Source organism: Poecile atricapillus, chromosome 17 (genome assembly GCF_030490865.1).
Source record: "Poecile atricapillus isolate bPoeAtr1 chromosome 17, bPoeAtr1.hap1, whole genome shotgun sequence".
Lineage (NCBI taxonomy): Eukaryota > Metazoa > Chordata > Aves > Passeriformes > Paridae > Poecile > Poecile atricapillus.
The window spans coordinates 155,069-167,760 of NC_081265.1; the positions used below are offsets into that span (position 1 = coordinate 155,069).

General features: G+C 41.8%; 1 protein-coding gene across 1 annotated transcript in view; it reads left to right on the plus strand.

The window, feature by feature from the left end:
* The window catches only part of FASN (fatty acid synthase), a 41,753-nt gene that overhangs the window by 7,817 nt on the left and 21,244 nt on the right, over window positions 1-12,692 (plus strand). The window contains exons 4-15 of the mRNA XM_058851996.1: window positions 962-1,135; window positions 1,985-2,185; window positions 2,604-2,726; window positions 3,366-3,481; window positions 3,720-3,854; window positions 6,232-6,691; window positions 7,050-7,237; window positions 8,071-8,260; window positions 9,676-9,770; window positions 10,172-10,306; window positions 10,606-10,809; window positions 12,344-12,459. Coding sequence (XP_058707979.1) covers window positions 962-1,135; window positions 1,985-2,185; window positions 2,604-2,726; window positions 3,366-3,481; window positions 3,720-3,854; window positions 6,232-6,691; window positions 7,050-7,237; window positions 8,071-8,260; window positions 9,676-9,770; window positions 10,172-10,306; window positions 10,606-10,809; window positions 12,344-12,459 — 2,137 coding nt within the window. The remainder of the gene's footprint in view (window positions 1-961; window positions 1,136-1,984; window positions 2,186-2,603; window positions 2,727-3,365; window positions 3,482-3,719; window positions 3,855-6,231; window positions 6,692-7,049; window positions 7,238-8,070; window positions 8,261-9,675; window positions 9,771-10,171; window positions 10,307-10,605; window positions 10,810-12,343; window positions 12,460-12,692) is intronic.

Sequence of the window (12,692 nt, forward strand, 5' to 3'; positions counted from 1 at the left end):
ATTCTTCATGTTAATCAGTTTCATGTCAGAACATAAGCACATGGGGAAAAAGTTGGAACCACCTCACTAGTACTGACAAGTTACAAACCGAAAGAGGGCAAATTTAGAGGAAATGAGGAAAAAATTCTTTACTGTCAGAGTGGTGAGGTATTGGAAAAGGTTGTCCAGAGAGGCTGTGGATGCTCCAACCCTGACAATGTTCAAGGCCAGGTTGGGTATCTTGAGCAGTCTGGTCTAGTGTGGGATGTCCCTGCCTGTGGCTCTGGAGGTTGGGACTGGATGATCTTTTCAAGGTCCCTTCTAACACTTAACATTCTGTGATTCTGTGGCTAACTGAAATGAACTTTTGCTTCTCTGCTTCTGAGCCTCCATCTGGAGACTGAATACTCTGTCTCCAGGACACCTGAAGCACAGAGAAGAAACAACAGAGATTTCTGACAGTTGACCTTGCTATATGGTTTTTTTAGAGCAAAGTTGTTTCTTGTTCTGGTTGTTGGCTATTTTTGTACTTAAGAATTCTCATTTCCATCTTGTAATTCAGATCTGGGCTGGATTGATGTGCTCACATGACATTTTATGTGCTGTGATTTTTCTGCCAGTCTGCTTCTTTTCTCTGTACTGGAAGTCAGCTATAAGCTTCTCCTGTCAGTGTTTGTACTTTTCATAGTCTGTGCACTTTTTTACACAAGACTAGCAATGCCCAGCTAGGCTGAAAATCTTGGTCAGGGCACAGTATGTTCTGGGCAAAAGCCAATAACAAACCTCTGACAGACTCTGATATATGACATGTAAGGTCTGCAGTTGAAATAGTTAAAAGGTTAGTAAAGGTAAGGGAACAATGCTGCAGGCTTGTCAGAAAGGGACAATAAGTAGTTTTTGGTGAAGTGGTGCCAGTGTACCTGGTATCTCCCCAGTTTGCCCCTCGTTTTGTTTACTGTAATCTACCTTCCAATCCCCATAGGTGTAAATCCAGCCACCCTCCGTGGCACAGACACAGGTGTATGGGTTGGTGCCAGTGGGTCAGAAGCTGCCGAAGCCCTTAGCCAAGATCCAGAAGAGCTTGTGGGATACAGTATGACTGGCTGTCAGCGTGCTATGCTTGCCAACAGGATTTCCTACTTCTATGACTTCAGAGGTAAGTGTCTCCCACACCTGTTGATGCTGATCAGCAATTGCAATTTCAACATGATTGTAGCACAGTTGATGTAGAGGACTGGGATGGATATTATGGCACAGACCCTTTCGAAATAAGAAAATAGCATGTAACTATTCTAAGGAAGCATATGAGAAGTAAAAAATATATAGTGACTATATGATAGGACTCCCTGTAAGGCTTTATAATTCAGCTGCTGCTGCTGCTGGGCATAGCTGGTGTTGATTTGAAAGATGGTGATGTCAGGAACCCTTTATAAAAAGGCCTCAGGCCTTTCTGGTCTTTAGACTGCTATTTGATATCAAGATGTGTGGAAGTTGGCTTGACCAGAGATGAACTGCTACTGACTGTAGCAATTGGCTTTTTTTTGAGTAAAGTGGAAGAAGTAGGAGAGCCACATAGATGGTGAGATTGAAGGCGTGGGTATAATTCAATCCATGGATGGCACTGAAGGGAATGGAGACATGGAAATTGATGTGGATTGCATCAGAGAACAGAGATAATGGGAAGGGCAAGGGATTTTTATTGACGAGAATGGGTAGTTAGATGAGACTTGCCTGTAAAGCTGTGTTCTCTTTGATGGAGAGACAGTGTTTTTTTAAATGCTCTTAAAGCAAATGTGTTCACAATTTTTTCCCATTTTTCTCATGCCTTACCTTGTAAGTAGGCAGAGATGATGGTTCTAGCCTCCCATTGCATCAGGTTTATCTGCTATGTTCTGAGGTAACTCTTATTTAACATTGTTTTTAATATGTTTCTTGTAATCCTGTCCCTGTAGTCTTTGGAGAAGAATCTAGGAAATTAAGATTGTTTTTCCTTATGTTTCTTAAGGACCAAGCCTAACTGTTGACACAGCCTGCTCCTCTAGTCTCATCGCTCTGGAAAACGCTTATAAGGCAATTCGTCATGGGCAGTGCAGTGCAGCCCTAGTAGGAGGGGTCAACCTCCTGCTGAAACCCAACACATCTGTGCAGTTCATGAAATTGGGTATGCTTAGTCCTGATGGTGCCTGCAAGGCTTTTGATGTTTCAGGTAAGGCATTAGTATAAAAGCTTATGATGTATGAGAGTAACTTACTGTACAGTCTATGACCAGCTACTCTTTAAATACAGCAAAGAGCTAACCTTGTAGTTGTGCCAAGGTGCACTGTTTGGGACATACCCTGTACCTGGTCTATGTAACCTGGAAAACTAATTGTGGGGAAGAAACTGATGCCATATGGTTTGTCCCTCTGCCTCTGGGGAGAAAAATTAGCTGTCTCTTGATGGAAAATTTCTGTTGTCATTTGTAATGAGCACTGTCTTTCTAGGTCATAACATTTTTCTTTAAAAGAAATAGATTTGTCAAATTCTCAAACGGTCTGCTGTAAGCGGTAATCTTACTGCATGGTGTTTGGCAACATTTTACAAAGCAGAGCAGAAGTCATGACTCGTTCTCTCTGTGCTCTCAGGAAATGGATATTGTCGCTCTGAAGCTGCTGTTGTTGTTCTTTTGACCAAGAGATCTATGGCTAAGAGGATCTATGCCACGATAGTAAATGCTGGAGTTAACACTGATGGCTTTAAGGAGCAAGGTAGGTCTTGAGCTGCTGAAAAGTGAGATACTACTGAACTGTTCACTCTAGAGTCTTTGCCATAAAAAATGGTCTGTTGTAGGGTTCTTTAGATGTGTGAATGGTTGTTTGGGTTTGTCTTTTTTTCATTTTCTGCTTTTGATAATGCGAAGTTCAGGACCCTGTTTTGTAAAGAACTTAAAGGAGAGAAGTGGTGGTTTGTACTGAAGTAACAGCAATGTTCTCTTGCTAGTTGGGCATTCCTCAGGACATCTCTGCAGTAACTTCTGCACTGATGGTAGAAATGTAGGTACAGTGTTAAAACTGTAAAGCTCTTACCCTGTTGTTGTCCAGCTTCTCCTGCTCTCCAGTTGTGGTAACATGAAGCATCACATGTTTTACTTAACCTAGACATTTAGTATTCTCTTAACCAGTAGCTTTCCACCCTAGTCTAACCCATTGCTTTATGCTAATTTCTGGTTCCTTTGCTCTTCTTACAAAGAGCCTGAGAGTTTGGTGCTAAGGACATGGTGAAAAGGTCTTTAGTTTAGTATGTTTTTTTGGGGGAGGGACCTGGCAGCCCAAAGCAAATGAAAGGATGCTAAAATCAGAACAGGAAGCACGTGATGAGAATGAAATTGACAGCAGTTTTGATCCTAGGTGTGACATTCCCATCCGGAGAGATTCAGGAGCAGTTGATCAGATCTTTGTACAGGGAAAGCGGTGTCAAACCTGAAGAAGTGGAGTATATTGAAGCTCATGGGACAGGCACCAAGGTCAGCATAGTCCCTTAGGGACTAAATGTTTTCTTCCCTTGCATCACTTGCCACACTTTTCCATTAAATTATTCTTTGTTTTCTCAAAGTGAAATCCTTTTGCCTTCTACCAGTTAGTAGAACATGCTCTGCTTCACTACTTTTGGACTTTGCCTGAACACCATAACCTTTCACATTTTCTCTCAGGGTGTGTTTTGGAAGTGCTGGCTAATAGCCATTCTGATTCTCTTCATACTAGGTTGGAGATCCACAGGAAGTAAATAGCATTACAAGTGTTTTCTGTGAGTGTGAGCGGGAACCACTGTTGATCGGATCAACCAAGTCAAATATGGGTCATCCAGAGCCTGCCTCAGGGCTTGCTGCATTAGCCAAGGTAACAGGAGGCTTGAGAAGGAAAATTTGGGGTGGTGGATAACATCAGTGTGTGGGGTTTTGTTTGGTTGGTTTAGGGAAAATCTGCGTTGATTCAGGGTAAAATGTTCACTGATAATGATAAGAATTCAGGTGTTTCTCATTAACTACTTGCTTCACATGTGAGTACTTTTAAAAGCTCAGGTGGCTCTCCTGCAAACCACCGAATGCTCATGTGCCCCTCTGCTGTGTGCACACACTTCAGTTCCTGCTTCCTCCTGAATTCTCTAGGAGTCTAGGCCTGCTCAGAATGAAGGCTTTTAGGATCCTTTTGTTAATCCTTATTGATTACTTTGTCAATCCTTACACTGGACATTCCAACAGAACTCTGCCGCAAGTCATTTGGGTTTGAGGCACATATGCATAGAGGGATTTAGATGTTTGGAGTAGTTGACAGTGACCAAAGATGAGAGGCAGTGTGGGCTTTCAGTGCCAAAACAGCAGCTGATCCTTCTGGCTTCCTGTTGGGGATGTATCATCTCTTCCTCTTCTCTCTTAGGATGGCAAGAAGCCAGGTGAGTTCTCTGGGATGAGGCTACCAGCATGAATAACTGTTTTAGCAACCAGCTTGCTAACTACTGCTGTAGGCAGACAGTCATCTGTTGGCTCTGGCTGCTAAACTGCTTAGCAGAGAGCTAGCTAATGTTCACACTTGCTTGTAAGCCTATTACCATAGAACCCTGCAAACCAAAGTCACGTACACCGCCACTGCTAGTGTAGCCTAACTGCTGTTAGGCTCTTCCAAGTGGTTACTTGTGACCCAAATAGAACTTACTGTGAATAGCCTCGTCTGCATGGTGATAGCGGTGTCCATCTCTCTGTAGAGAGAAGTTTAGGGGGTTTTTAGTGACTTTGTCATCTCTGACTGACACATACTTCATAGAAGGAATGATAGCTTAGTCATAAAATAAGCTTCTCAATTCGTGTTGTATGTAACAACCAGTTTGTTTAGTGTGGTTCTGTGATCCATCAGGACAGGATCATAACTTTGAGGTACTGTTGCCCACACCTTACACCGAAGCCAGTGTTTCTTAGACAATAACTCTCAGGATGTCTGCAGTTTGTGTAAATGTTTTCTTCTGGAATCCCACAAAATGCTGCTATGTGAGGTGCCAGGAAATTAGATCTTGAAATTATCAGATTTCAGACTTGAAGAGAATCCATTAATTATATGGATAGGTAGGAATGAAACTAAGACTTGCGAAGGCCTCTTCAAATTCTGGTAAGGAAGGGGAAACTCAGCTCCATCTTTGAATTACTTAGCCTGTCTAATCACTTGCTTTGCAGCAAAGACAAAGCTTTTTGATGGCACTGGTCATATGTTTACTGTTCTGTGCTCTCAAACCTAGATAGAAACCATGGCAAATTAAAGTACAGTGTGTATCAGTGTAAAGCAACAGCACAGTCAAAGTGCATAGTATTGTTGGTGTAGGACAATATGCATGAAAATATTTAAGACTACAGCTTTAAAAGTGTTGACTGTGAGTTGAAGTCATATATTATACTGGTTGTTCTCCCAGGTAAGCTGCCATGTCTCATAGTCAGCTTGGAAGAACAGTTCCCAAGACAGAATGTCTCTCTGACCATTCTGGGGTGATAAAGGAACTAGCAAATATGCAGAGCACGCTGTGTTTGCAGCTGACCTTGTCTGCAATTTGCTGGGCTTGTTCCACAGATGTGGGCTTGATGTGATGAGCTGCATGTAGAGGGAAGCTACTGAGAGGAGGGAGTTCTTGCTTATTTTGGCACAGATATTTTGTTCCTCATACAGTTTCAGTACTTTCCTTTGGCTCTGCCAGTTCTGCCCAGTCTGCTGTTTCTGCTTTTTTGTATTGACAAGACAACAAATGTGTGTAAAGCAGCAAGCAACCTTCTTTACTAGTGCTTCAGCTTGATTCTTTTGCAGCAAAGCAAGAAATAGAAGCATTTTGTTGTGATAAGGAAGAGGACTTGTGACTTTGTGGGACTGGGGAGGGAAAAAGTGGAATGTGATAAAGGGATGGGATCTGAAAGGGAAAAAAGATGATGTGATAGTCATAGTACCTAGGCTGCTTTTCCAGCAAGACTGCATGGCTTGCCAGTTAGAAAGAGAATGGAAGCTAAACTTTATGCTACTATGTTCAACTTCCCTGCTGACTTCCCGCATGGTCTTAAAATTTGCCTAGGTGATGCAGTTGCTACGTCAGTAACATAAATAATGCTATTCTCTGAAATGTCCCTTTATCCAAACATAGAGAACTGCTTCAGAATATGCTACATGGTCATTTGTAGTAAAATAATAACAAAAGAATGTTTGTCATGAAACAATGTGGAGCACAGAACACTGTTTCTTCTTTCAGGTCATTCTCTCACTGGAACATGGGCTGTGGGCTCCAAATCTTCATTTCAATACCCCAAATCCAGATATTCCTGCCTTACAAGATGGCTCTCTGGAGGTAGTTTGTAAACCAACACCAGTGAAAGGTGGCCTTATTGGTATTAACTCTTTTGGCTTCGGAGGTGCTAATGCTCATGTCATTCTGAAGCCAAATAAGAACAAGTGCCAGCCTCTGGAGACTTGTAACATGCCAAGGCTGGTTCAGATTTCTGGCAGAACCCAGGAAGGTGTGGAAACACTAATTCAAGAGAGCAGAAAACATGGAGGATGCAGTTCATTTGTAAGCCTGCTCAGCGATATCTCTGCAGTTCCTGTGTCCTCCATGCCCTACAGGGGCTACACACTGGTTGGCACCGAAAGTGACATAAAAGAGGTTCAGCAAGTTCAAGCATCTGGTAGACCACTCTGGTACATATGCTCAGGTAGGTGTGCAGCATTGAGTTCAGGCTTTTCCATTCCTCTTTAGATCTGGGGCTTGAGCAATTGTATTCTGTGCTCTAATGTTATTTTACAGTGTAGCATGAGGAAATATTTTGCAACTCTGTGACATGTCTGGGAGTCTTGTGTTTTCTATATTTTATCTAAACCTTCCAACTTACCTGTCTTCTGATAATAGCAAAGACCAGCAAAATAAAAAGCAGTGCCTAATTTAGAGAATATAAGAAACATACAATGTTCTGCTCTTAGTTAGAATTCTTTAACTGCCAGAGGAAGTGTGTTGTGCCTACTTCTGTTTCAGGGTATTACTAAAGGCTCACCTTCTGCTTGCCTATCCTGCAGGCATGGGAACACAGTGGAAAGGCATGGGCCTGAGCCTTATGAAGTTGGATCTGTTCCGCCAGTCTATATTGCGATCAGATGAGGCTTTGAAGAACACAGGCCTGAAGGTCTCAGACCTGCTGCTGCAAGCAAATGAGAACACTTTTGATGACACTGTCCATGCATTTGTTGGACTAGCTGCTATTCAGGCAAGGCTCAAATGGCTAATGGAGGGGGGTAGTGGACTCAACATAAAGCACCTTCTGCTAATGTGTCTGTTTGGCTAGTAACACTTTATACTGATTAATGGAAGCTTGTTTTGTGTAATCAGCAAGGGACAGCTGTTGGAAATACCTCTCTGAGAGGAGGGAGTGTGTGTTGTGTCCTTGACTGTTTTGGGCTTTGCCACTTACACATCCATAACAAACTTTTTGGTACAGACGTTCTTGGCCTCACTGCTTTTTTCTTACAAGATGTTTGGACTAATATTGGTCTGAACTGATTTGCGTGTGTATCTGTGTGTATATGTGGCACAGTTTCTTCCTTTAAGAAATTTAGGAATGTCTTTAAGTTTCAGGCAAATGTTTGTGCCAAGGAGTAAGGTTCCATTTAATGCCTTCTAAAATTTGTTCTGCAAATGAACTAAGTCAAGCTGAGTGAAGCCTATTCACAATTCTGAGTGTCAATGTGCGATTCATGGTTTCTTGATAAACTAGGGGTCAAGCTTTCAAAGTGGCCTGGAAAGCTGGTCTTGCCTCTTGCTTAGTACAGACACACTCTTGGCAGCCTCATGTTGTTGGAAATATTTTCTTAATGGAAAATTACATTGTGAAGAGGCCCAGACAATACTGGACTTGCATGATGATTCTTGGGATTGCTTTGAAAGAAGGATGGAGCTGTAATTGTGGGGGGAAAAAAAAGTAGTGAGGCCAAGAATGTCTGTACCAAAAAGTTTATTATGTACTTGCTACTGCTGTGTACCTTTGAGGCCTGATGCCTGCTAACTCTGGCATGGAATCAGTAATCTTACTTCTGCTTGCAGATTGCTCAGATTGATATGCTGAAGGCTGCAGGTCTGCAACCCGATGGTATTTTGGGCCACTCGGTGGGAGAGCTAGCTTGTGGCTATGCAGACAACTCCTTAAGTCATGAAGAAGCCATTCTTGCCGCTTATTGGCGGGGACGATGTGTCAAAGAGGCCAAATTGCCTCCTGGAGGAATGGCTGCTGTTGGTAGGTACACCCTTACTAGAAGAATGGTCCAGGAAAATGCATCTGATCACTGTTGTACGCCATTGGGATAAAGCTGGTCACTGAAACTGTCACAACTATAAAATCTTGGCCACTGTTGCCTCTTTTTCATTTTCTTCTGATGTAGAACAGGTTCTTAAATACTTAAGTGGATACAATGGGAGTGATCTCTGTCTTGGAATACATCAGGATTTTGGTAACCATCCAAAATTTTAAGTGGAAATTAAGGGATTTATTGTCAGGTAACCAATGACAGGCCTGATAAATAATCGCCTTGAAACAAGGTGAAAATCTAAAGCACTGCATTTTTTTGGCTCTTGATAGATTTATATTATTCACGCACAGATTTCATGGGGGTTTGGTTTCTTGTTGTTTCGGTTTGGTATTTGTTAGTTTGTTTTTAGGTTTTTTCCCTAAAAGAGGCTTCTGATTGTCTGCAAGCCACTATGATGTAGTGGGCAGCTGGCTAGTGGAATTTACTGAGGCCTAATAGCACTTAGGAATAAGCTTTCTCTTGAACTAGCTTTGCTTTGTGTTTGTGTAGGTCATATAGTTTTGCCCACTGTTGGGTAAATTTTGGACCCACCAGTTTTGCTTTGTGGTGCGTCTTTGTAGTGACTTCCATGTTTAAAAGTGAAATTATTATTGGTAGCAGTGTTGTTCTTTTTTCTTATTGGACACAGTGGTCAATTAAAACTTGAAACACTTAGGAGAAAAGCTGTTGCAGGTATAATGCAGCATAGAGGACTAGATCACTTAGTTATAATCTCAGATTTCTTAATGTAAATAATGCTACAAAGGACTACCTACCTAATTTAGCTTTTTTTCCCCTTGAGATTAAATAAATAATACTCTTATACTGTATGCATCTTTTGAAGTTCTATGACGTTTTTGGTAATCTGATGTTGAGTTCAAGTTCTTTCTTGTATCTATGTAGTGTGTGATCAGATGCTTCATATGTTAACCTAGCAAGCCACTAGAGTTGCTGATTTTTATGGATATTTTGTGTCTTTCAGCAATCCAAGCTAGAACGTGTGGGCTTGACTCCTAGAAACTAATTGGCAACATGAGACAGAACAACCAATTCTGTAGCTTCTTTGGAAGTGTGGGGGTTACCCCCACCTCATTCATTAATGGGATAGTGCAAAGATTTGGCCTTCTTGTTCTTGTTTATTTTTATGTTTGGCATAACTGTGATAAATTTCATGTTAAAGCTCTAGGGTAAATATTCTTAGCTTCTGCAGAATTGCTTTGGATGGGAGAGGGAGTCTTTTGGAAGTACTTCCTAATTTTGCCAAGTGCTGAATTGAGCAGTGACTGTGCAGTTAAAATTGCCTCCTCTTTATGAGGTTTATAGCTAGAAACACTTCTGTTGTCCTGTGGTCTTCCTTCTGCAGGTCTGACGTGGGAGGAATGTAAACAACGCTGTCCTCCAAATGTGGTGCCAGCCTGTCACAACTCTGAGGACACTGTCACTGTTTCGGGGCCTCTGGTGAGCATGGAACTGAAACAGTGCCTACCGGGATTATGAGTGCGACCTGTGAAGTCTGGGCTTGAAGAAAGCATGAAGCTTACTTACAGTTCAGCTGCTTGCGAAGGGGAGCTGGATTGAAGTAGTGGATTGGACGTAATACTTCATATAAATTTACCCACTCAAATAGTCTGTGAGAGGAAGTGATAGTAGTGCCTCAGTCAGCTAGTAATAAAATGTCTCATGTCCATGGGCCTAGGAGGATGGTGAATTACAAGACTGAGAAGGGCAATAACCTCATTCCTGTTATGGCTCCCCTCAAATGGTAGCTGGTGAAGGGTGTGGAGGGACTGCAGTGGCTTGTACAGGTTCCAAGTATTTTCTGAGCTTTTCTCTTTGTTCACTTATATTCCTCTTCTTAGGACTCTGTGAATGAGTTTGTAGCCAAACTGAAGAAAGATGGTGTGTTCGCAAAGGAGGTGCGCAGTGCTGGCGTTGCATTTCACTCCCATTACATGGCATCTATTGCACCAGCACTGCTCAGTGCGCTGAAAAAGGTAATATTGCCAAACCATGGCTTGCATGGCTTATGCTCTGCCACCCAGGTCGAGTAAAGGTTATGTTGAGCCTAAGGGGACTCCTTTTTTCAGAAGGAAGAGAAAATGCCTTGAAGAGCATGTAAACCTCTATGAGATCTAATGTTTGAAATCACATGGTCTTGAGCAGAAGGATGTCCTGAGCAATCAACCTGGGAGAAATGACCTGCTTAAAGGAGGAGCTGCTTGCTTTTGTCCATCATATTGTTCTCTATGACTTGTAACTCTTTCTCCTATCCTTCTTTTGTGACTGTCTGTAGGTCATTCCACACCCTAAACCTCGCTCAGCACGATGGCTCAGTACATCTATCCCTGAAGCTCAGTGGCAAGGTGATCTAGCAAGGAATTCCTCTGCAGAGTACCATGTGAACAACCTGGTCAATCCAGTGCTGTTCCACGAAGGTCTGAAGCATGTTCCAGAGAATGCCGTTGTAGTAGAGATTGCTCCACATGCTCTTTTACAGGTATCGTATTTGATTGTTTCCATATGACACTTTATTAATAGTATCTTGCTGTTGCAAGGAGTTTGAGGGTCTGAGGACTAGGGAAGATAGCAGCTTTACTTTTTATTTTTTACCCTAGGTCTGACAACATTTCCTTCCTTCAGTACTTCTCAGCCTTTCCCAGTTTTAATTGGTTTAATAACCCAGTTTGGATTTTTGTTTCTTTGTGGTTTTTTAGGGGGTGGTATATGTTAATATTAAAAATAAAAAATCCCTCACACACTACCACTTCCTCACCCAGACATTCACACTATTGTTGTTTTTTGTTCTTGTACACTTCAGATAACTGATAGCCAGCTTTCTGAACTGCATAATGAGTAAGGAAAGCATTTCATTCTTTGGATCTAATGGAGAGTGTATGCAAAAATTATGGTGGAGTGAGGCATGCAAAGACTTAACAGGCCTTCTCTATGAAAAACTTCTATTACCATCTGAATACTGAATTTGGGTTGAGGTTTTGTCTCAAAAGGTGGTGGGTGGCAGTGGTGTTTTCCCTTCTTCTCCTACACCAAGTAGTCTGAGACCACAGGAACTTTCTTTCTTCTGAAACTCCTTTCCCTAATGAAATCAGACCATTACTCCTTTCTCCCTGCCCTATAAAAAATGATTCTCATCCAATTAGCTCCCTAGTAGGGAATGTAGAACGTGAGGTGCATTGGGAAATACTTGCTCCACAGGATCAGTGGTGTGGTCTTGTCTCTGTCCCTTAAGTCTCAAGGACTGCTCTTTATTTGGTCAGTAGAAGGTAAGAGAAGTTTTAGGATCAATAGTAGTTACTTGTGAATCAAGATTAATAGTTAGACTCAATCCAGTGTATTTTTGCTGTGTCATGTTAGCCTTGTGCTTTGAAAGTGACTTGAAGGGAGAATTAAGAATACAGTTTTTAAATTGGGTGGATATTTTTCTCGATAAAGAGACTATATGCCTCATGTTGAAATCATTGAACAATTTTGGACTCTAATGCAAGTGACTAAGGCTTCATTGTCAGGTTTGAGAGTGTTCTGATTTTCTCTTCCATTCCTTTCTTTTCTCATGTAAAGACCACGGGATCAAATTGAAGAGAAGATAAAAATTGGGTCAGGTGTTCAAGGCTGAGTTTTTTGGTCTAATAGCTTTTGCTTGAAAAGTGATCTAGGCTACTTCAGGCTAGAAGGTGTTGCTCCTGGGACAGGAGTGTGTACAAGTGGGAGGTGTGAGGTGACTTTGCAGTTCTTCAAGTGCAGGTTTTGATTTAATTTCACTGTCTGCATGGGAAAGGGATACTTGTGTTCTGGCAGAATTACATCAATACCCTGTAGATTCTGCTTTACCAGATGTGCAACAACTTGGGTTGCTGGAAGGGTACTCTTCTCTGTTAAAGGGATGTATGTGCCAGCAGCTAGCACAGAACTCTTGACACAAACACATAAGTGGTTTGAGACCTATAGACAAAAAGTCAGAGACAAAGTAGTAAGTAATGCCTTCCACCAGTGATTAATGCATTCTGCTTGACCAGGCTATCTTGAGGAGAACTTTGAAACCAACTTGTACCATTCTACCTTTGATGAAGAAAGACCACAAAAATAATTTGGAGTTCTTCCTAACACAGATTGGAAAGATTCATTTAACTGGGTAAGGAGACTAGGGGAGGAGGAGGGTGAGTGGGATAACAGAAGGGAATTCAGGTCTCTTCTCTAATATGCATGTCTTCACATGGATTCAAATACTCCTTCAAGTAACCTTGAAGAAAATGGGATGTACACTTGTGCTTTACATGCTTAGCAGGGAAGGTGCCATCTGAAGACAAGTCCCATTTTAAAGGCCTAGGAATCTGGAACTAGCTTCTGGAAATAAACTTTTGCATC